Raw genomic sequence first — 22,025 nt, forward strand, 5'->3', positions numbered from 1 at the left:
ATGAGTAAACACTGCAGCAGAGCCCACGATACAAGTGTTTACCTGCAGAAAGAATAAAAAGAAGAGGGCTGATTGGAGATGAGTCACTGAATGATTCTGCCAAATCAAGCATAGGTGGTTCCACAAACTTTTGACCAAGGATGTTAGCTACATACGATGATGTTGCAAACATCAAACGATCCTGTATGAACACAAAAACGAAGACTTGAGTGATTTTCAATGATTTTTGTACTTCTAGAAAAGCAAATTATGTAACCTGTCGGAAGCATCGAAGTATAATGAGGCGCTGCAACTCATTGCATTTATCTTCCCAGTCACCAGGAAGCTCTACATTTTCTGGTTCAGATGTTTTGAACCACGTCTCCCATTTTCCTGTTTCTTGTTGCAAACTTGATACCTTCATAAGGTTCATGCAAAAGATTCGTTCCTGTGAGTGATGCAAGTAGATGGCATTGACAAATTTGAGGGCGTATTAAAAACGTGAAACTTACAATGCCGTCAAATAAAGCTGGAAGACTTGTTGCAAGTTCTGTTATGTCATCCCAAGAATATTCTGAGATCCAGTCTGGTGCTGGGTTAGGAGGCTGTTTTGATTTGTCCAGCACTGTACCTCCTCGTAAAAGGAACTGCCATTCACCCTCGGTTATCACATTTGAGGCAAGAAGGATCTTCGAGCATATCTGTGGGAGTTTGAAGATTGGGAAATCAACAAATAGAAATGTTTTTCCATAACATGCACTACATACACTTCATTAAGTGATTAATTAGAAGGATACCATTAGGGAGAGCAGCAACTTATGCTTTTCAAATAGACCCCGAGCAGTGTATCTATATACAGCATAGGTATGGTAGTCTATGAGACATTTGATTCTTTCATTTATGTTGTCAGACCTGAATGGGAATGTGTAAATTTTTTAATCTTGGCAACAATATTGTTTGAAATTCTTGAATTCAGGAGAAGGTTGTTCAACATCAAGAGACATACTTTGTTGATCTCATTATGGATATGAGAAAGAGCTCCATGTATGCCTCCAATGAGAATTGATACATTGGATCTATTGATACCAACTCATTCAGTATAAAGTAAAGTAGAGACGCTCTTTCAGCACAAGGTTTATATGCTGCACTGGCAACTTCAATGCTTTTTGATGTTACTTCTGCCACTTCCAAAGATTGTTTTATCTGTTTACAATTGACACAAAGGAAATGGTGTTTTTACGGGTAACATACACAATGATCTATATATGTCCATATGTACATGTACAAAATGTTTGCCAATATAAGACAGTTGAATTGTGAAACCTACCGTTTCATATGTCTCTTTTGAGATATCTAGAGTTTCTATCAAATCCAGATTATCAAGCAGTGGTCCTTCGGCTGTTGCAAGCAGTCTCAAAATTTGATCTTCACAGTTAGCCTGAGTCTTCTTTCCCGTTGTAACCTACATATGAAAATTAAATTAGTAATAGTATTTATTTACTTCTAATAAAAACCAAGTTCATCTGAGGAAAATTTGACTTGCAACACAAGATTCACATGTATGTTTAAGTAGTACAAATTGTCTTAGAGATCACATGGGTGCAGGTTGTTCATGTAGTCAGGAAAAGGAGGTTCTTCTATCTTCCATGGAGTTTTGTAAGATCCACACCATGAAAAGAACATGTGTGAGCTTTGGACCCTAAACTTAGGACATCATGGGTTCTAATTTGTGACCATAAATGGAATGGTGATCTATGAGGAACAACTTGGTAGAGGAACTAAATTGGGTACCAACTTATTGTATTGAGTTGCAGTTAGAGTTCATAATCATAAAAGGCGATCTTTAGAGCTTCTATAATTCATATTACATCTATTTCTTTGAAGATAAATTATAATATTTCAGGTGTTTAACCTGTAAAATAAGCTCATTTCTTTGTTTATCAAGGTCAGGTCTTTCTTTCTGGACTACAAGTGTAAGAAGTTGTGCTTGAAGGCTTTGCTCTTTGACTGCAAAGTTAATAATGGTGGTTTTGACTGAGGTTTCTGGAGAGAAACGGGGGTTTGAAAGCTTTGTTGTTATGTATAGTCTGAAGTTAGAGTTATAATCAATTTCCTTCTCTCCAAGTCGAAGATAAACCTGAAAAAATAAGATAATACCGAATCAATAAAGAGTTAAGAGGATGATCACACTTCTTCACCTGAAATATTAATTTTTTATTGCCATAATTTAAGTTCATCATGCTATATAAAGTATTTGGAACTGTCTTTAAGGATCAATAATGTAAGAGATTGTGACTCAGAAATCAGAAATAAAAAATGCTCACCCGACTTCCTTTAGTGATGAGTGCCTTAGAAAGCACTGGTTCTAGAGAAGGATCAATCTCCTCAAGAATATCCACTAATAAGACTGGGGTACCAAGCTGTATGCAGTCCTCCATTTTTCGCATCAAGTTGTCCATCTGAATACATGGGAGGAGATATAAATTCATAGATTAATCGTCACGAAAGAAAGAAAAAAGTACGATATATTAACGACTTTTAAGAGGCCAGGTGGCATATGTGACCAAATGAGAAATCAATGATTATACATTGGGTCTGATGGACTTGCTATTTCCCAGTTGTATTACATCTATTGCTCAAGGTGAATGTGTCTGGGACTTGGTCTTGGCACAGCCATACATCTGGTTTCAATGCCCTATTCCATAGAAGCTTTCTTGATGCTAGTTGATTCCCTGTATGTTCAACATGCCTATGATAGATTAAGCAAAAGTCTCAACAGACGTCAGAGTGATGACGTCTTTTATGTGGATTGGATATATTGATGACATGCCAGCTGCATTTTAGTATGGGAGAGCCAATGGATGACACGTTAGATTTACAAGATTATAGACATGGGATCACAGCAGAGTATATTGATGACATGAAACTGCATTGTACTATGGGAGAGGCAAGGATGTCACATTAAATTTACATGATTATATGCACGGGATCAATAGGAAACATATGTCAACGTCTTTTACGAGGCCAGAATGGTTTATGAGACTAAAAATGTCAACTTATCTTGGAGAACAATAAACCAAAGCAAATATAAGTAAATTCATAAAACTGCCAAGGGTACCACCATTAGCTAAGGAAGTAACATTTCTCAGAGGGAAGGCCATGTCCAAAATCCTTTGTTCTGCAAACTCCCAGTTGATTTTTCATCTGCTAATCTAAATTGCATTCTAAAAGAGTGTTCATGCTTTCCACATTACTTTCTCACATAGTACACTCGTGTTTAATTTTGTATTGCCTTTTTATTATGAAAAAAAACCGCACCAGTATATTGCAACTTATTAAGAAATACAGTAATTTCTTGAGAGGTACCTGCAAGTCAACTACTACAAGGCCATTGTTTGCTTCCATGTTTTTCACCCATTTTTTGGCTTGTTCCTGAAATTGATGTTCATTTACTGAGCTTACCAAAGTTATCAGAGCAAATGCAAGTATATGGAAAATCTAATCAACAAACCTGTGGATCAACCATCAGGGGCCATCTGTTACTTCTTGTCACAAGCACACCATTCTCAGTTGAAAACGAATCAGCTGGGAGACCTTGAAGATTCCAGTCTAGAACATCACCAGCATTTGCTAGAAATGCAGAAAATCTAAAGTTCGGTGTTGATGGAATCTCTGATTTTAAAACCTGTAAAGAAAGAAATAGTCCATATAATTGCCATATTCAATATATCTGCAGAATTTCCCGAGTGTAAGCATATGAAGTCAGATTCCCAAATATGCAATAATTTTCAAGATTACTATGTTTAAATATACTGCATAATCTCTATTAACTGGTGCAATATAGTTGCAATATACTGGTAGGAAAATATAGTTGCAAATATTCATCTCCAAAAATATCCAGAGTAGGAAATTTTGTTTATCTTGGTAGTGTAGCATACCTCTGGTACCCATATGCCTTTAACTAAATCATCACGATACTCAGATGAAAAGGGTCCCGCATAAGAAAGAAATGCAGCAGCCATAAGACAATCTCCTGGAAGTCTCTTGATCTCATCTTGAAATGTGGTAATAGACACTTCCCAACGGATTTTCTCGCCTGCGAGTCCTGAAATTAACTTCTCTGCTCTTTGCAATTTGACCTGTATTTAGTTGATGAAGGATCATGGTATGGAATCAGGGGCAATAAAAAGCTAAATAGACCATTTTGGCCATTTTAGAGATGTTTCACCCTATGTGTATTTGTTTCCTTCTATTTCATGTGTAACCAATCGTTGTACAACGATAGGATAGTATATAAACTGCATAGGTCTGATTTATTTAGCATCACTGCTATTTCTGGCAAAGTCTTGTGGCAGAGTATGACATAAGATTAGACTGAATAAAATTATGTAGTAGAAAATTTAAAAGTCCAAGAATGTTAGAAATATTTTCAATTCAAGAAACAAAACATCATGAAACCTATGCAATGGAATTCATTTGTTGAAATAAAAGCATGTGAAACGCGCTTGTATGTATATGCTATAAATAAATGTGGCATATACCTCAAGGTCATCCGATTCTTTTTGTAGAGCCTCTTTTGAAGACAATGAACGGTCGTACTTATCTTTGAGGGCTTGAACTTTTTTACGAACTTCGTCCAATTTATTTCTGATATGAACATACAGAATGTCAGATTTTCTGGTGATTAAAATAAAAAAGTGTATTCTCTGTCTAGATAATACATATGGAAGTGCATTATCTGGGAAAATGAGAAGAAGGTAATACATTTTTTCTAATTGTAGAGGTATGACATATGGTTTTTTCCATAATTGGAAATCTAAATTTTTTTCTTGAGGTGTTTTGTTTCGTAGTTCCCACCAATTTTTGTTGAGGTGTTTTTCCATAGTTGAAACCAATTTTTCTTTTTTACCTTTCATTCTTGAGGTGTTTTGTTTCTTTGATTAGCATTAGTTAGCGTATGTGAAAATTATGATTTTCCCATTGATGAGGGATTTTCTAAATCTTACTTGGCATCTTGAAGTGCAGCCTCTTTCTTTTTAAGAGTATCTTGTGCTGTTTTCAGCTTTATTTTCTTTGGTAATACCTCCTTATTTATATACCCATAGGATTCCATTGCTCTAACCTGATTGCACGAGATTTGAATATGTTACATTATTTGTTTAAAATTTAGTTTGTATTTATAAAAACATCTTTTTTATCCAATGCATTTTTCAGTATATTCTTTCTTCTATTATTTTATAAGACCTAATCTGCTCTGTTTGTCATAGTTTAATAATGATAGTAAGAATCTTTAATTCTCTCTCACCCAAAGGCAGAGGCCACGTGCTGCGCCAGATACTTTTCCAACAGCTTCTGGAGTGAAATCAGGTTCAGATGTATATTTATTAATTTTCTTCAAAACAGCGTCAACCTGGAGAGTCATCAACAAGTTTCAAAATGGCATCTCATAAAAATAATTTGAATGTGCAGAGCCAAATACATTAGCTTGTAAATGAGGGTTCATTAACGGCATATAAAGCTGAAGTAAAGTGAAATGAAAATATTTAACATATACATAGTTAAAGTAAACACGAGAATAGCATATTATTTTTATCAGTGTAATGCATAAAATTCTACGCAGGAAAACCAGATCATACCAGCAAGTCTTTATCATACTTCAAGAGGTTTGTTAGGAAAGAAGGATCTCCTAGTGCTTTTTTGGCTTCTTCCCATGTAGGTGGTCTTTTTAAAACAGTCATAACAGCTCCAAGAGTCAGCTCAACTAATGCTGGTGGTTTTGCATAGGCCTTTACCTCACTCAAATCTTTTTTAGTCAAAACATTGAGTGCCTCCTCAGCTGCTTGCAATGCAGGTAAGGCTTTGTCGAGATCTTGTTGACAATCATAAGCAATTGCATTGCATGCCTTTGCTTCTTTTTCAATCTTGGCAGCCTCTTCATTGACCTAAACTTATTGTAGACATACAGTCAGAAGGAAAAAACCCAAAACATGCTTAAATGAATCTTATTTTCTTGTAAATTAATCAAATCTAAAAACATAATCAATTTCAGGGGAACGAAAAGATTGAAGAAATGAAACTAAATTTGACCTTAAAGCACAACATTTTGGTAAAAGATAATATATAATATTCCTAATACACAAAAGTCCTCTATTTTCATTGAGACAATGCATAAGATCATATATTGCTGAGTTACTATGGAAGATACGAACTTAATTTATTTTCTCATACGTTTTTGGCAGATTTTCTTTCTTCTCATTTTAGTAATATAAAAAATTTAAGCTGTAGAAAAACTCGCCTGTCTCTCTTGTTCATCAATGATTCGTTTTTCTTGAACTATCTCTACAAGGATCTCTTCACATTCTCGTTTTGCTACTGCAACAACTTCCTTTTTCTCTTGGCACACAACCTGCATATTTGCTACTTGCACACGAGTTTCATTGAGGGTATTTAGCCCTCCTTTTAACTTCGCAGCACTATCTTCTAGCTTATGTTTTATCTCAGCAAGTAATTTCCTGTATCTGCAAATATGAAGAGAGGCAGGCTTTAAGATTTTCATAGATAGTGCACTTCAGTATTTTGAGAGGTTAACACGCTCTATTTATACTCATTTAATGAAATAATTTTACTTGGAAATTGGCATCCTAGTATGTGGGTTAAGCTAGAAACAAAAAAGAAAGATATATTGACTTTTTTAAGAGGCCAAAACAGCCTATCAATCTGAGGGAGAAATTGCCGCTTAAAATTTTTCAAGTCTTACAGAAGAACAAACTGAATTAAGTAAAACTAAATCAGTACTACTCCATAATTCTCTGTGATGTACCAGAGTATCACATTGGCCAACCAGCTAAAAATGAGCTGAAGCATAGATGGACCGAAACTTCTGTCTCTAAAAAATCTTGAACATTGTCCTGATCCAAGATGGATAGGTCTCCGAAGTGAGGAAGCACCTTCAGAATTGGGTGATAATGGCCTTTATCTTTTGATGACAAGGGTGACAGGGTGTTTTAAGAGGCCACAATGTCCTATGAGACTGAACAAATAATTACATCTTAACATTCTCATCTTGATTACAGCTATGTAATCAAGCTGGAAAGAAACAAGAAAACCAATGATGCTAATGATTACAGCTACCTCGAATAAAATAACGAGTAGGATACAGTTATCTCACTAACATCTATGGATGATAAGAATACCAAATAAATTACACCATAGTGACCAGAACAGACAAAGACAGAAGAAACACGCATCATAAGGTTAAGAATCAATTGAGTAAATGCTAACCCTTTGCCAAAATCCAGGTAGCTTGTAGGTGTCACATAATTACGCCGTCTATGTTGTGCAAACATTTTTGCAGACATATCTACAACGGATTTGTGGATTGTCACAAACAATTTGCAGACCTTAGCATTTGCTTCACCAGTACCCAAGGCTGTCTCATCTGCCATTAGCTTGACGGCTACTTCATGAAGTGCATCTTCAGGCCAGTCCAAGAACCTACGCGTAGTATTATCAGTAGATGGCAAAGTGGAATTCTCTAATTTTCTATATCCTTGAAATGCATGGGAAAATACCAGTCAATTGTCGAACAATTAACAAGGCCAGGGAACATTTGCAGTCTTCTATGGAATGACTCTTGTACAGGGCTAAGGCACAAGACAATATGCATATTCCTCCGTGCCTTTTCCAAGAAAAACGAATAGAGTTCATCATCTGTGTCTCCTGCATTTGCTTTTTTCGCCTCTGCTCTACACTGGTCAAAGATTGATGAAAGGTCATCCTTCGTAAAAAGATTTGGTACCTGGTAGAAAAAAACAGATTTCAACTCTTTAGCAACGATAAATTTAATCTCACATGCAACGCACTACGTAGTAACAAAGATTACATGTGTGTGTGTGTATATATATATATTACCTCTCCGGTACTTAAAATGTTGTTTATGTCTTCAAGAAATGTTTCAATTACAATCTGAGTATCATCAAAGAGAAAAACTACTGGTGGCTTATTTTCCCCCAATCCGGCTTGCTGATATAATGTTTTGAGATCATCATGGAATTGACTTGTTCCATAATTCTTGACAACATTCACAGTAAAGACCTGTGAGAAAAGAAATGTTTAGAATCCCTATCATAGACTCACCCCCATTATATATGATTCCATGAGTCGATATGTTTCTTTTATGGCAGTGAACGAATAAATAGAACATAATATACAAAGATCTATTTCATTGACACAGCAACTACCAACTATTGAGTCACCATAATAATGTTGTATACTACATAATCTAAAATGTTTCATGCAACGTATGCTATATTATTGGACAAACCATCAATTTAGCCATTTTGCAAATAATATAAACCTTCATTGTTGATATCTAAAATTCAATCAAGGCTTCTTTTCTATCCATTTAGGATACAGGTTTTAGCACTATAACCTTCCTGAATAACTTTACAGCACTTAGCCTAGTTTAGTGAGCTTATGGAACATATGCATGATTTAAAAAAAATGGACTATGTTTTACAGAACATCTGTAGTATTCGGAACAATATTTTCCAAGTTCACATCATCATGCATATTTGCAAAAACGTTGACAGGTTACCAAACCATGTAGAAAAGAAACTTCAATCCAAATTAATGCATGAGGAACTCAATTAGCTCGCCACCTCAAGCTATGTTAAGGATATAGATAAGCTTTAAGCATGAGTTGAGAGCTCAATATGGATCTCTATGTAGTTCTATTATCCATAAAAAAAGGAATCTGAAAATCTATTGACCTCTCATTGGAATACGGTGTTGATATGCATAGTTTTTACTTGAAGAATGACACCAGGTGATGTAATTCATCCATGTATGGCCAAAGACAGTCCATAATACCACATTGAGAGACACAATTCTACTATATTTATGTGGGATCTCAACTCTGTATCCATGGAAAAAATAAAATGGAAACCTACTCACAAATTCTACAGAGATGTATCATTTAGCTACAATATTGGATGAAGTAATTGCAGAATTTCAGTGTCTTGGCCTTGATACTCATTGAAACTCAAATAGCAAAGAAAGTTTAAGAAATAAAACCCAAGGAAATGGAATAATGAAGCTTTCATACAAAATAGATCCACATTTTTTGTTCCAACAACACCATCAACAAATATTCGCCAGATCACAACTTCATCTGTGTTGTAGTAATAAAGAGTAGAAAGCAAGTTAAGTGTTCTCACCTTCATGTCAGCTACAAACGCAGCTAATCGTGTAAGACTCTTTCTTCCACTACCACCTACACCAACTAATAATAAGTTTCCTCGTGGCTGAATAAGAACTCTGTGAATACGGCAAACATGCTCCATGGCATCCCGGAAGAGTACCTGTTTAAAATATCTTATTAAATGATTGTGATGAACAATGAAGTTTCCTATTTGTGAAATTCTCCCCTTAGAAATGGCATTTCTAACTCCTAAATTTGTGGGTGACTAAAACCTATAGAATTCAGTTACCACTGGAAATCTCTTAAATTTCCCAAAGTTTAGTTCAAAATTTACATACTTTGATGCATGAGGTAAGTGAAAATTTCCTAAACAATGTGTTTTCCTTGCAAAAAATTGGCATCAAGTTTGGCATTTAGGACATTTTCATTCCAGTTTTGTTATGTATGTAAACCAAATTAATCAAGCCTTTTGTTTTGACAGATATTGATTGGGATCTATACGTTTTGTTTCTGATATTAGTTACCACTGGAAATGTCTTAAATTTCTACAATGACAGCTCAAAACTTATGTACTCGATGCATGTGGTAAGTGAGATGTTTCAAATTATGTGTTTCCCTAGCAAAAAAGTGGCATCAAGTTTGGCACTCAGGACGAAATATTTCTCATATGATTATGTACTGAGTACAAAATATATACAGACTGGGGTCTATATGTTTTGTTTCTGATATTAGTTTCCTACACCTTTTCTTGACAGTCGTACAAAAATAAGGACGGAACTTTACCAAATCCATTGCAAAGACCCCAGGCTGTGATTGAAGCTCCTTTAGATTTTCTTCCAATGTATCCTTCAGTTCCTTGAAGCTGGGTATAGGCTCATAAACACCTTCAGTCCCGGATTGCATAATGCTTGTGAAAACAGATAGTTCACCATCTCTAAACAGGCTTTTCCACTCAGTATTAAATGAATCTTTCAACTTCTGGTCAAGAAGTTCCTAAAATAGAAGCAGATTCACGTATTAAATCAAACATGGCCAATGAAGAAAGGTTAACAGTTATGAAAGTTTTACGATTTTATTCTATCTTGAGAAACAAAATTATAAATCTATGACGCTATCATTGCAAATAATTACTAAGTTTCTGATATGAAGCTATCAATGTGCTGATGTGAACAAGTTATAAAACTAAGAAGAATTGCATATTGTGAATATCCTCCATTGTACATACAACGTCCATGTGGTACAATTTCTGAGATGGGAATTTTCCTGTAATAATTTCTAAGGGTCAATCCGGATTCTCCTGCATAGAAATGCTAGAGGATATCCAAGATAAGTACAGATCAGCCATTAATATCATGCTTTCTTTTTATAACGTCACATTGACTCTTCTCTATGGAGTAGAAACCGAGGGAACCTAGTTTTAGCAATGCAAATAGCTGGAAAGATATGGAGAGACCTTTAGTCTCAATGACTTCCTGCATGATAAGTAGAAAAGCATCAGTGCCCATGATATAATTCAGGTGGACATGGAAGGAGCCCCAATAATTACTGAGGCATTATTCCAATCAGTGACTGGTATCTGACACCTTTGGGAGCTGCCTAAACAAAGGTACTCAAGGTTGGCACTTATGTCATCAAAACAGATTTGTGAACAAGGAGATAATCATTGTTGGTATGCTAAAATGCAGAAATGGTATAATCATAAAAACATAATCACATGACATAATTATAAAAACACAATCACACAACATAATCATAAAAACACAATCACAACTTTCTTTGGCCTCAACACTCAGTTTTATAGTAATTTAACCCTTTTATAAACAATGAGAAGACATAATAATGAAAGAAACATGGGGAATGTCTCTAGTTCCAGTATGGTGAGTCTACTATCAACGACAATGTTGCTTGGGTCATCGTACGTGTCCCATGGGCCCTTTTGATTTGTTACCCATGATCCAGTTTGTCGCTAAAGCCTGAGAATTCAATTCCGAAAACTTTCGAGCCTATCTCATCCTTTTCCCCTTGTCATCTTTAGAAAGATATTGAACACTTGCCTTTCTTGTTCCAGTGGTTTGCTCTTAATCGTAGACTGATTAAACACTACTTCTGATAATCAATTATGTTATGTATTTACAAAACATGTATTCAACTCCCCAACCAGGATATATCGAAAGGATTACAATAGATCAGGCAATAGCAATTTGTTGTGCACCTAGGCCCCAGTCTCGTGGACTGTGATCTCGCCACCCTTGTCATCAACAGATAAAAGTCATTATCACTCACCATCACAGGTGCTTCCTTCACTTCAGTAATCTCTCCATTCTGGATCAACCTATTCTAGAGATCTTTCAAAGGAAAAAATTACAACGTATATGACTTAAGAATTTTACATGTATGCATAATGGAGTTCTTTAGTCACTTTTCACAAAAATAAGACAATCTAAACAGAAAGTAATCTGTGTACCCTATTTATTGGATGTGGTTAACAAAACGAATATAGAAACAATTCATTATTACCTGTAACCAAATCTTATCATTAACATCCCACATGCGATCGGCATATATTCGAAAGCATTCATGGCAGAATAATTGCAGCATGATATCCTTACTTATATAAATCTCTTTCGATGATTGAAGAAGGCCTTGTATCACCTAAATCGAAATGGAGGAAAGACTTATTCTACACAAGTTACTTATCTATTCATCTAATACACTGTTAGAAATGAAAGAAAACTCGAGCTACCTTAGCAAGATCACGCATATTAAAAACATAATGGCCCTTTCCTGGTATGGGTAAGAGCTCTGTTATTATTGCATTGTACACTTCAACGCATGCAGAAACTAAAGCATCCCCAAGCAACCGGGGTTCATCCTCAAAATTTGCTAGTTTAGCTGTGAGTATGGCTCCGAAAATTCTCTTCATTTGAGCATCGCTTGGTGTTGTTATGTTTACCTAATCAAATGATGTTTTACAATATATGTTAAAAATAAAATTGTTTCCCTTGATATATAATCGTTAGAAAATCCTATTAGCTGGAAAACTAAAGGTATTGCATTGCACAATGTTACTCAATCAAGTGATATTGGGGACACATACCAAAGAAAAACAGGCTTGTACACGTTGTGAAATAGCGTTTCGACCACCACCTGGTGGTGCCATTGCTGCTACTAGCTGCATATTTTTTAGAAACTTTAATTCTTGCTTCTGCCTATCATACCAAAATCCATTGTCTATCCAGAGTTTCAACAATTCCAATGGAGGCATAAACCCAAACTGCAGACATCGAAAATGAATTTTAACGCATTTCCAAAGAGAAGAAAAGTATATATTGTTTTGCCTTTACAGTCAGCATAAGATATCTATAACAATGTTACCTGGCTTTTCTTTGGCATGTTGACATCATCAATGAAACAGACAAGCCGTTTTCCACCAGTTGGTGCATATATACCTTTAGTTCTCTTTTCAAAGCGACCTTCGATGGCATCCTATATCATGCAGGACACATCACTCACTGAAACTATGAATGATGATACATTTCTTACAATTTACGCTTATTAGTGACTTTCAAGTGACACAAATATGAAAAACATGTACAATTGAATTAATTTTAAAAAACACATTATGGTTAGTCAATGAGATGAAGGGATTGTTAGAACATTGGAAAAGTATACACTCTTATCATATGAACAAATGCTTAAAAGGACTATTTAGAGCTTGCTAATCGGAGAATGGCCTTATCTTTCATTACATTTCATGTGTATACAACAGAATATAAATCTGATTTACGTCTGAATTTTAAAATAAAATAAAAATGTTATCAACTATTGTTCAAGATTTCTGGGTGCTCAAATAAATTTATATCTCATCCAGAAATCTTGAACTGTGCTTTTACCAGAGACCTATAATGGAATGCATCGTCAAATTGCTTGCCAGATTTTTATTGCGTCTCCCAATGCATTTATCTGATTCTTAAATATTGACAGAAATGACATGATAGCATTCCCATGTTATACTAATTTATGTTGGTTCAAGACATCTGCTGTATTAATAGAATTGAATCTAAAGCTATGTAATTATCAAGAGAAATTGTCTTGCCTGAAGGCTGTTTGAAGAAGTTTGAGCTGAAAAGTTTATTGTCATTGTTGAAAGCCCATCAGGTAGGTTACGCAAGTTTGACTCCACTACCAATGTTTTTCCAACCCCAACTCGTCCCACAACCATAGCATGCTTGTTTGAGGTGATTAACTTCTTTAGTATATAACTTGTTCTCACCTAGAATAAAAGTTAGTGATTCATAATATAACTTGTTCTCTCTCTGACTTGAGAATCTTACATGTATCAATATCAAGATTCTTTAGTCACGTTTTATTTTATATCCTTTTTAGATTTACTTTTATTTGTTCTGAAGAAAAGAAAACGTTTGAAGATGTAAACTCTGTTTTGTTCTTATAGGTGATTTTGGCCTCTTAATGATGTTAGTATATCTCTTTTTTTGCTAGACAAGTTCAAGAACAAATGTACCATTACCTTGTCTTTTCCAATAACATTACAATCTTTGTTTGAACAAACAAAACACATCTTACTATCTACAACAGCTTTAAGAGCCCTATTGTAACCACTTTCCAGTATCTTGTTCGACACCCCACTTGTATAGTCCTAAATTGATCTGTAGCATGAAAATGCAGGTTGGAACTAAAGAAAGTCATGACTGTTGTCTGTTAATAAGTTGTTGTGGTTGTACTGTTCTCTCTGCCCCTTCAATTATAGCAAGAACATTCCTAACCACCATTAGCCTTCGTATTCCATTACCTTGGTTATGGGCTAAACCCTTGTTTAAGGGGCAGTGGTATCCATCTCTTATTTCATCTAAAACACCACAATGGAAAAAATTGCTGACGGACAATTGGCAGATTCCTGAGATGCCTATTAGACTAGGGAGTGCATGAGATTGACGTATATCTATATAAGAAGGCATAATTCTAAATCCATCTTGGTACATGTATAAAAAATGTGTCTATAGTGGACCATGTTCTTTTATTCTCCAATTTAATGGTATCAGCTCAAATTAAACTATTCTAATCCATTATGATCTCAATTCTCACCATAGGATTGAAGCATATAGTTTAGCCATGTAATGTCCAATCAGATAATCCTATTTTTACCAAGCAGAATGGAATCTCCATTCTTTAATATCAGTACAACACTATGTCTTGTCCCAATATCAGGAAGCCTTCACACATAGCTCTATTAAACAAGAGTGCAAGAATTGGGCGCAAAGTGTCACATGCATGGAATAAAACATTCACCCATAAACCAATCATGATATTGGATCTTTCAAAATTGTAACCTATCATGGAATTTCTTACCTTAGAGGAATAAAAAAGGTGTAAACTATGTGGATGGGGGATGGGGGTTGCTCAGAGATGTCATAGAGTACCCTTGCATATTCATGCCAAGCTTGGGGTGAGGTCGGATATGTGCTAGGTTTCTTCTCATTAAACATTTTTCACGCTCTTTTACTTTCTTGTCCAAGGAACAAAAGAAATAAGGTTATGTTTATCTTCAATCCATGACTCTGAAGTCATATGTGAGAAGACTAGATGCAGCTCTCTGGGTAATGATCATATGACAAAGAAAATAGTGGAGAGGGAACCATAGGGCCAAACTCCGTGGCAAAACACTGCTCTCATGAGTTTTCACATTTTCAAATTATATGGTGGGAGGATTATTATCATCATTATCTCCATTCAAATATAAGTTTTGACATTGACACTTACAGTATCAACAGTTGGAACATGAATTTTGAAAAATGGTGCTCCAATTGGAACTTTGTAGGTTCCTGATAGTTTTTCTTCCCATGGAACAAAATTCTTCTTCTTAACATCAAGATAATAGTCATAGACAATACCTGCTGCAGGATACCTGGTAAAATACGCCATACAATTCCAAATTATTTAAGTCCTATGGTAGGTATTGTCCTTTTTCAGTAAAAACAACGCTTCATATAAGTGTATGAAAAAACATCATAATTGGTAAATGGAATAATTCTCCTGGTTATGAAGCATTCTATGCAATAATCTCACTCAAGACAGAGGATCTGTGTGAGATAAATCACGAAATAATGTCTCCAAGAGACCAAATCATACTGATTTTCTTTTTTATTCCATGAAACAATGCCTTCTTTTTCTTTTCATTGTTTAGGAAAATGCACTGTTGAATTGCTGTGATCATTATGTACAAGAAAGAAAGATATATTAACGTCTTTTAAGAGGCCAAAATGGCCTATAAGACCAAACAAGAGATTACATCTTAAGTGTTGTCTTGTCTTTGAGAACAACAAATAATAATAATAAGTAAATAATACTCCGTAAATATAAAAGTAAGATAAACAAAGACGAGGGAATCTGGTTTTCGGCACAGGTGAGATTCTCAAGTTAGACATATTGTAGCTTTTGTCTTCGAGAGATCTTTAGCATAGTTCGATACAGAATGAAAATATCTCTGAAGCGAGGGAAGCACCTACGATGGCAGGAGATAATGGCTTTTATCTGTCGATGACAAGGGTGTCGAGGTCGTGGTCCATGGGGCCGGGGCCTACGTGCATGGCAAATTGCTATTGCCCGATCAATGTAACCCCTTTGTTCTGTCCTGGTCGGGAGCCCATTTGTGTATCCTGTGATGGACTTGTAGCATTAGTAGGAGTGATGGGGCTAAAGAAAGTTGTGATTGTTCTTTGTGGATGAGCTTGTGTGGCTATATTCTTCAACAACTTTTCCTGATGTCTCTTGAGCTCTAGCAAGAAAAGTCCTAGGCATCCTTGGTCCTCATATTCCATTACCCTGCGTAGTGAGCCAAAGGCTTGTTTACAGAGGCAATCGTATTTCCCTCTGATTTCATAAAAGACACTACAGTGACAAACATAGTGTTCTTCGGATTCCACTCCTTGATGACACAATTGGCAAATTCTCTTTTCTAGAGGTAGTCATGTATATCTGCCTACCTCCATCTGTAACTGATGTGATGATGTTCACGGCTTCCCTTCACACTACGCAACGCGTAGGATAGATGTATGTCCATATAAGGTGGCTTGATGATGAATCCATCCTCCGATGTGTGTAAGAAGTGTGTCTTATAGTGGGCCATCTTTGTACCAAGTGGTATTTTGGGGCTGATCCATGTTATCTTGTTTTCCAAGTTAATAATATCAGTTCAGATCACTCTATTCTTTTCCACTTTGGTCATATTTAGATGGGGACAGTCCAAAATCATGGCTATGCCCAATGGATGAAAACACGAATGGAACAGACGTTTTGTAGAACACAACTAGCAAAATGTGATCAGATCCTGCCAATAATAGCCAAATCAAGATATATTCTAATGTGGGCAGAATCCTCATGCAACAAGTCTATCCGAAGTGCTGAGGACACATGTTACCTTGACATTTTGCTAAAATAAAAATATTAAATCCAATTCTCTCGAATAAATATCTAAAAAATATTATTCAGGCTACAATACCTTGGATCCATCTCTCGTAGGAATATGTCGAATTTTGTTCTACCTTCTTCATCAAGACTTGCTCCAATTGACCATATTAACGCAAAAAGGAACCAGTTTTCTATCATAGGAATGTAAGTGTCACCTTCTTGAGGTGATACACCATTTTCTACAGTTGCTAGCGCATCAAAAAGTGTGCAAAGAGTTATAATGCAAGATAATGTATCTGTTGGCACCAATTCTTTGCAGTTTTTCTTTTGAAATGCTGTGGCTTTATCAACATATTTTTCAAGTAAGGAACGAACTGTTCTTACAAAGACCTGTCCAAATGTAGCATAGGTGGAGAAATTATAATAGCTTATTTCACTTTATCAATCCTATTTTCATCCATATATCCACAGAGCATTTAAATGAAAAGCAGATGTCCCTAATATTTGAGGAAATTCTCGTACATATGAGACATATGCGATTAAAAGTTAACATAAATAACCAGTTGTAAGATATTTAAGGGCTCAAGATCTAATGATCTGGGGCAAATAAAATTTCTATAGTGCACATCTCAACTGTAGACATCCATTAATACCCAAAGGACTTCTTCTAAGATAATAAAAATCTGTAGTACCGCATATCCCAACTGTAGACACCTATTAATACCCAAAGGACATCTTCTAAGATTAAGTACTTCAATAAAATATGAAAATATTCAATTTCCTATATATATATATATATATATATATATTTCCAAAAAAGAATATCCTTCCATTAGATAAGAAAACCAAGTTTGCTACAACATACAAAGTATGTGGAAAGAAAGCCAAGATACTTCCTAAAGCCCTCTTGTAAAATTCAATGGGCAACCATAGATCTTTCCCTAAAGAGGCTAAGGAGATGGATCTATATACATCCCAACTTACAACGGAGAACAACCAACAAAGGGGGGGAAACTGCTAGATCAACTTACAATCTACTCATTGAAAAACTAGAATACAACTTCAAAGCTTCTGAAAAGAAATTTGTAATAACAATGTAGAATCCATATGTGTAGCAATACTATCATATTTGTCTTTTATCCAAATCAGAGAAATGCCCATGCTTTGTATTTGTTCAAATGAATCGAGTGCTTTGTGACCCTATATATTCAATTTCCTATATATTCTTGGGTATAATAATCCGAAAAACTGTTTAACACAATTCATTGCCTTCTAAACATAATCTGGACTGCATTTGCTTCACCAGATATCTAATGTTATGCAAATATAATTGACTACGCAATGACAGTCTAGAGATACAGCCGTGATAGTGTTATAAATAGTGCTCGGCGACAACCGAGTCTCTGATGCACAATGGAAGAAACAGGTAAATTGATACACACTTGCACACGAAATAAGATGACACAGGATATTAGCGTGGAAAACGTCAAGGAGGCAAAACCACGGGAGTTCACTAACTCCTAACCAAATCACTATATGAAATAGAGAGATACAATGTGAAGCTCAGAGGCACCGACCTCAAGCTAGATGACCTCGCTAACAAGCGGTTACAACAGAAACCTACTTTCTGTTCTCACACACACTCTCTCTCTCTATACAACACACAAAATAACAACACTATTGTGTCCATTTGTCCTAGTTATAGTTATACTTATATAACTTACGGACTATTTACAAATGTGGCCTCAACGGCCCATAAGAAACATATTTACAAATCTGTGTCTCTTCACGGTTCATACCGGTGTCGAGGAAATCCTCGCGGATGCGTAGAAGTCGGGCAGGACCACGGGGATCTCGAACCAAGGAATCGAGAGAACGAGGAGGGAGGAGATTGAGGATCGCGTAGGTCTCGAGACCACCGGAAAACAGGTAAGGCTAGCGAACAAGAGAGGGTAAGAGAGTCGTGCGTAGACGCAGACACGGGCAAGACACTGAGAACAACGTCTGTTAAGTAGAGAAGGTTTCTATTAAACAACACAGGTGCACGGTGCTGTCGGTGATTACAACCGGAGCGCAAAGCTTGGCAATAGCCCGACACAAAGGTATGTGGGCATGCTGAAGGTCGATCCCCTGGACGGGAGCACTCGAGCGTCTGTCACGTGCTTGGGAAGCGCCTTTCGAAGACCTGTCCTTACTCTCCTCTCGGTGTATCCTCTCCTCTCTAAAAAATGGCATCCACAAGACAGTGGAAGGTTGTCCCCTTTTATAGCACAAGGGGCGACCGTTACAAGCATTCATGACCCGTCGCTTTCCCTTCCTAGATTCTCTCCCTCGTAACTCTCCCTACGTATGCGATGTTCTATTTCGTCTTTAACGCCCTAACTGCCTGGTGCCCCTCCGTATACTCATGCCTAGTATTTTCATTATTTAATTCTCTTGAGGCGTGCACTCGCGTAAACCGGTGTTCCTGCGCGTTTCACCTTGTTTCCCTCTATGGCCCGGAATCTTCACGACATCCACCCCCACTAAACCGCACATCCTCCGTTATGTGCCGGATGGTGAATTTAGTGGAGGATTCCAGGCCATCGGTTACTCGTCCTCTTCTCCTGAGCTGGTGCTTTCGGCTCCTGGGTCCGGTTCCTCCTCGTTTCGTCTCTTGAAGGCTTTTATCGGCCACCAGAGTCGTTATTTGCATCCCGTCGAGCTCCGCGAGATGATACGTGGCGTTGTCGTTGACGCTATTTACCATGTACGGCCCGAACCATCGCTTTGCGAACTTGTGCGTAGACCTATGCTGGTTGTCGAGGTGGTTGTTGTAGACTAACGCCTAGTCGCCTTCCTCGATCTTCCTTGGCCAGAGCCGGTGCGTTCGGTTGAACCGGGCTTTGTTCCGGATCCTTGCTTCTCTCATCCTCGTCGTGGCTCGTTCCACGTCTTCCGGTCTTCGCTCAAGTTGCCGGATTCGTGCCGCTAGCAACTCCTCTCCGCTCATTTCGCTAGCCCAATCGATCGCTGCCCACGAGGCGATCGTTCGCTCTATTGGCATGATGGGTTTCTGTCCGTACATTAGTTCCGCCGGCATGTACCCTGTCACCGAACTGTGGGTAGTCCGGTCCGCCCATAATGCGTACGGGAGCAACCTCGGCCAGTCGCCGACTCGACCCTTGCACGTGCGTACAATGGCCTTTACAATCGGACCGTGGCCCCGTTCAATCTTTCCGTTTGCCTCCAGGTTGTACGCCGTTGTGAGGGACAGTTTTACGCCTAACCGATCAAACAGTTCCTCGGCCTCTTCCGCGTCTAGCTCTCCTCGGTCAGCTACGATTTTCCCCATGCACCCGTATCGGCATATGACATCCTCGACCAGAAACTTGCATACGGCCGCGGTGGTCTTATTCGTTAGTGCTCGTCCCTCTACCTAGTTGGTTAGGTCCTCTCTAGCCAGCAATAGGTATCGCTTCTGACCTTCGCCCATCGGCATCGTAACTAAGCCAACCATCCATTTGAAGTGCACCGTCGGAGGATAAGTTGGGTGTAGTTCGTCGCGGTGTCGAACCACCGAGTGCATCTGGCAGCTTTCGCACGTGGACACGAAGTCGTGCACGCACTTGTACATGCTTGGCCACCAATATTTTCCCTTTAACTTCTCGAATGTAGCCCATGTACCCCGGTGTCCAGACCAAGGGCTCTCGTGGAACTCCGACATCAGCTTCTGTTGGTCATCCGCCCGCGCTATTACCCGGAGCGGCACGTCGTTTCGCCTTTTTGGGATCCTCCAGATTTTTCCGTCTCGCAGGAAATACCGGTATGCCTTCTTCCGGAGCTGTCCGGCCTCCTCCTTAGTCATCGTGGTGTCTGTCGTCATTGTCTCCAGAAACCTCCCGATTAGAAGCCACTCACCGTTGTAGCCGAGTTCGTCGAACTCATTCACGGGCGGAGCGCTTCGCCCCTTTATCCTCATCCTTGCCGATTTGAAGAAGTCTGCGCCGACTTCTTCGCTCTCTGATACCATGCCGTCTTCATCCTCAAATCTTGCTCTAGAAAGCATATCGGCCATGGCGTTGTCTTTACCCGAGATGTATCGTATCTCCGGGTTCAGGGACTTGATGTACGCAATCCACCTGAGCATGGCTAGGTCAGGAGTTGCGCATCCGGAGACCATACCGAGAATCGGCAAGCATTCTGTTTCGATAATTACTTCTGTCCCAATTAGGTAATCTTTGTCGACCTTAACCGCCGAAACGATACCCCACAGCTTGCGCTTGACTTGGGCATACCCTCGTTGTCGCTCGCTCAGTACCTTCGCACCGAACCGGATAGGGAAGCGCGTGCCGTCTTCGCCCTTTTGATTCACGACCCACCCGATCCCGGTCGGGCCGGTGTCCACAGTGATGTAGACCGGGGTTCCCGGTGCGTATTCCGCTTTGCGCAAAGCCGGTGCCGCGGCAAGCGTTCGTTTTAGTTTCTGGACCGCCTCTCTATGTTCCTTCGTCCATTCGAATTTCCTATTCTTCTTCAGCAAGCCGTAGAGTGGTTCAGCAACGTGCGCGTAATGAGGGATACATATGTGGTAGAAGGCGCATGCCCCCAGGAACCGCCGGACCTCTATGATGGATCCGCGCTCCTCCTTCATTGCCGAGATGGCCTCTACCTTGGTCGGCGATTGCTTCCGGCCATACGGCCCACATAGGTGGCCAACCACTAATATCTCCAGTTGTCCGAAAGCCGACTTTTCTCCCAAGAAGGTAAGCCGTGCACCCTCGAGCCTCTGTAGTATCTTCTCGCAGTCGGAGATGTGGTCTGCGACAAACCGTCGGCACCCGTCGGCACCGATTGACTCATCCTTAGCATCTTCCGAGCACCCCCTTATAGGGATGTCGTCTAGGAAAGGCATGGTGATGTCCGGGATGCAGTCCCTCAGAACTCTGTTCATTGCGTTCACCATGTGTGCCACTGAGTTGGTTCCGCCCTGTGGTAGGGTACACATTCAAACTAGGCCGAGAGGGGTCCGCATCGTCGTGATGTCCCTGCTTTCCACGGTGAGCTAGAATTGGTCGTACCCCGAGTATATGGACCTTTCGGCGAAGGCTTCAGCGAACTCGTCGATCGACGGCCCGACCCCCGTATTGCGGATGGTCACTTTGTTGACCGGTTGTAAGTCCTAGATGAACCGCAGCGTACCGTTCTTCTTCGGTACCGTAAACCACCGGTTAGAGTAGGGGGCACTCGACGGTTCGAGGATGCCCAGCTCCACTTTCTGCTTAAGAAGCTTCATCAGCATCGGCATGTGAGCTCTCGGTACTGGGATCGGCTTGAGACTCCATCGTATGTGTGGTATTGTAAAGATCACCATGGGCTCGACGATGGTCGGGTCGACGCACCCGATCTCTCCTGGTGAGAATGCGAAGGCCTTCCCGTG

At 38.6% G+C, this 22,025-nt stretch overlaps 1 protein-coding gene across 1 annotated transcript in view; it reads right to left on the bottom strand.

Moving 5' to 3' along the window:
- Positions 1-22,025, bottom strand: part of LOC147868369 (dynein-1-beta heavy chain, flagellar inner arm I1 complex-like) — a 46,558-nt gene that overhangs the window by 3,693 nt on the left and 20,840 nt on the right. The window contains exons 38-65 of the mRNA XM_087339543.1: positions 16,698-16,996; positions 14,960-15,104; positions 13,278-13,454; positions 12,557-12,667; positions 12,279-12,455; positions 11,925-12,134; positions 11,699-11,833; positions 9,965-10,174; positions 9,198-9,341; positions 7,891-8,073; positions 7,551-7,777; positions 7,261-7,473; positions 6,275-6,497; positions 5,616-5,921; positions 5,285-5,389; positions 4,986-5,101; positions 4,521-4,626; positions 3,918-4,118; positions 3,491-3,664; positions 3,346-3,411; positions 2,304-2,438; positions 1,892-2,116; positions 1,307-1,441; positions 986-1,182; positions 777-891; positions 492-680; positions 257-397; positions 43-181 (exon numbers count right to left, since the gene is read on the bottom strand). Of these exons, the coding sequence (XP_087195669.1) occupies positions 43-181; positions 257-397; positions 492-680; positions 777-891; positions 986-1,182; positions 1,307-1,441; positions 1,892-2,116; positions 2,304-2,438; positions 3,346-3,411; positions 3,491-3,664; positions 3,918-4,118; positions 4,521-4,626; positions 4,986-5,101; positions 5,285-5,389; positions 5,616-5,921; positions 6,275-6,497; positions 7,261-7,473; positions 7,551-7,777; positions 7,891-8,073; positions 9,198-9,341; positions 9,965-10,174; positions 11,699-11,833; positions 11,925-12,134; positions 12,279-12,455; positions 12,557-12,667; positions 13,278-13,454; positions 14,960-15,104; positions 16,698-16,996 (4,804 nt within the window). The remainder of the gene's footprint in view (positions 1-42; positions 182-256; positions 398-491; positions 681-776; positions 892-985; positions 1,183-1,306; positions 1,442-1,891; positions 2,117-2,303; positions 2,439-3,345; positions 3,412-3,490; positions 3,665-3,917; positions 4,119-4,520; positions 4,627-4,985; positions 5,102-5,284; positions 5,390-5,615; positions 5,922-6,274; positions 6,498-7,260; positions 7,474-7,550; positions 7,778-7,890; positions 8,074-9,197; positions 9,342-9,964; positions 10,175-11,698; positions 11,834-11,924; positions 12,135-12,278; positions 12,456-12,556; positions 12,668-13,277; positions 13,455-14,959; positions 15,105-16,697; positions 16,997-22,025) is intronic.

Source organism: Azolla caroliniana, unplaced genomic scaffold (assembly GCF_043228905.1).
Source record: "Azolla caroliniana isolate FFs.n. ecotype wild unplaced genomic scaffold, voAzoCaro1.0.p SCAF_1, whole genome shotgun sequence".
NCBI classification, from domain to species: domain Eukaryota; kingdom Viridiplantae; phylum Streptophyta; class Polypodiopsida; order Salviniales; family Salviniaceae; genus Azolla; species Azolla caroliniana.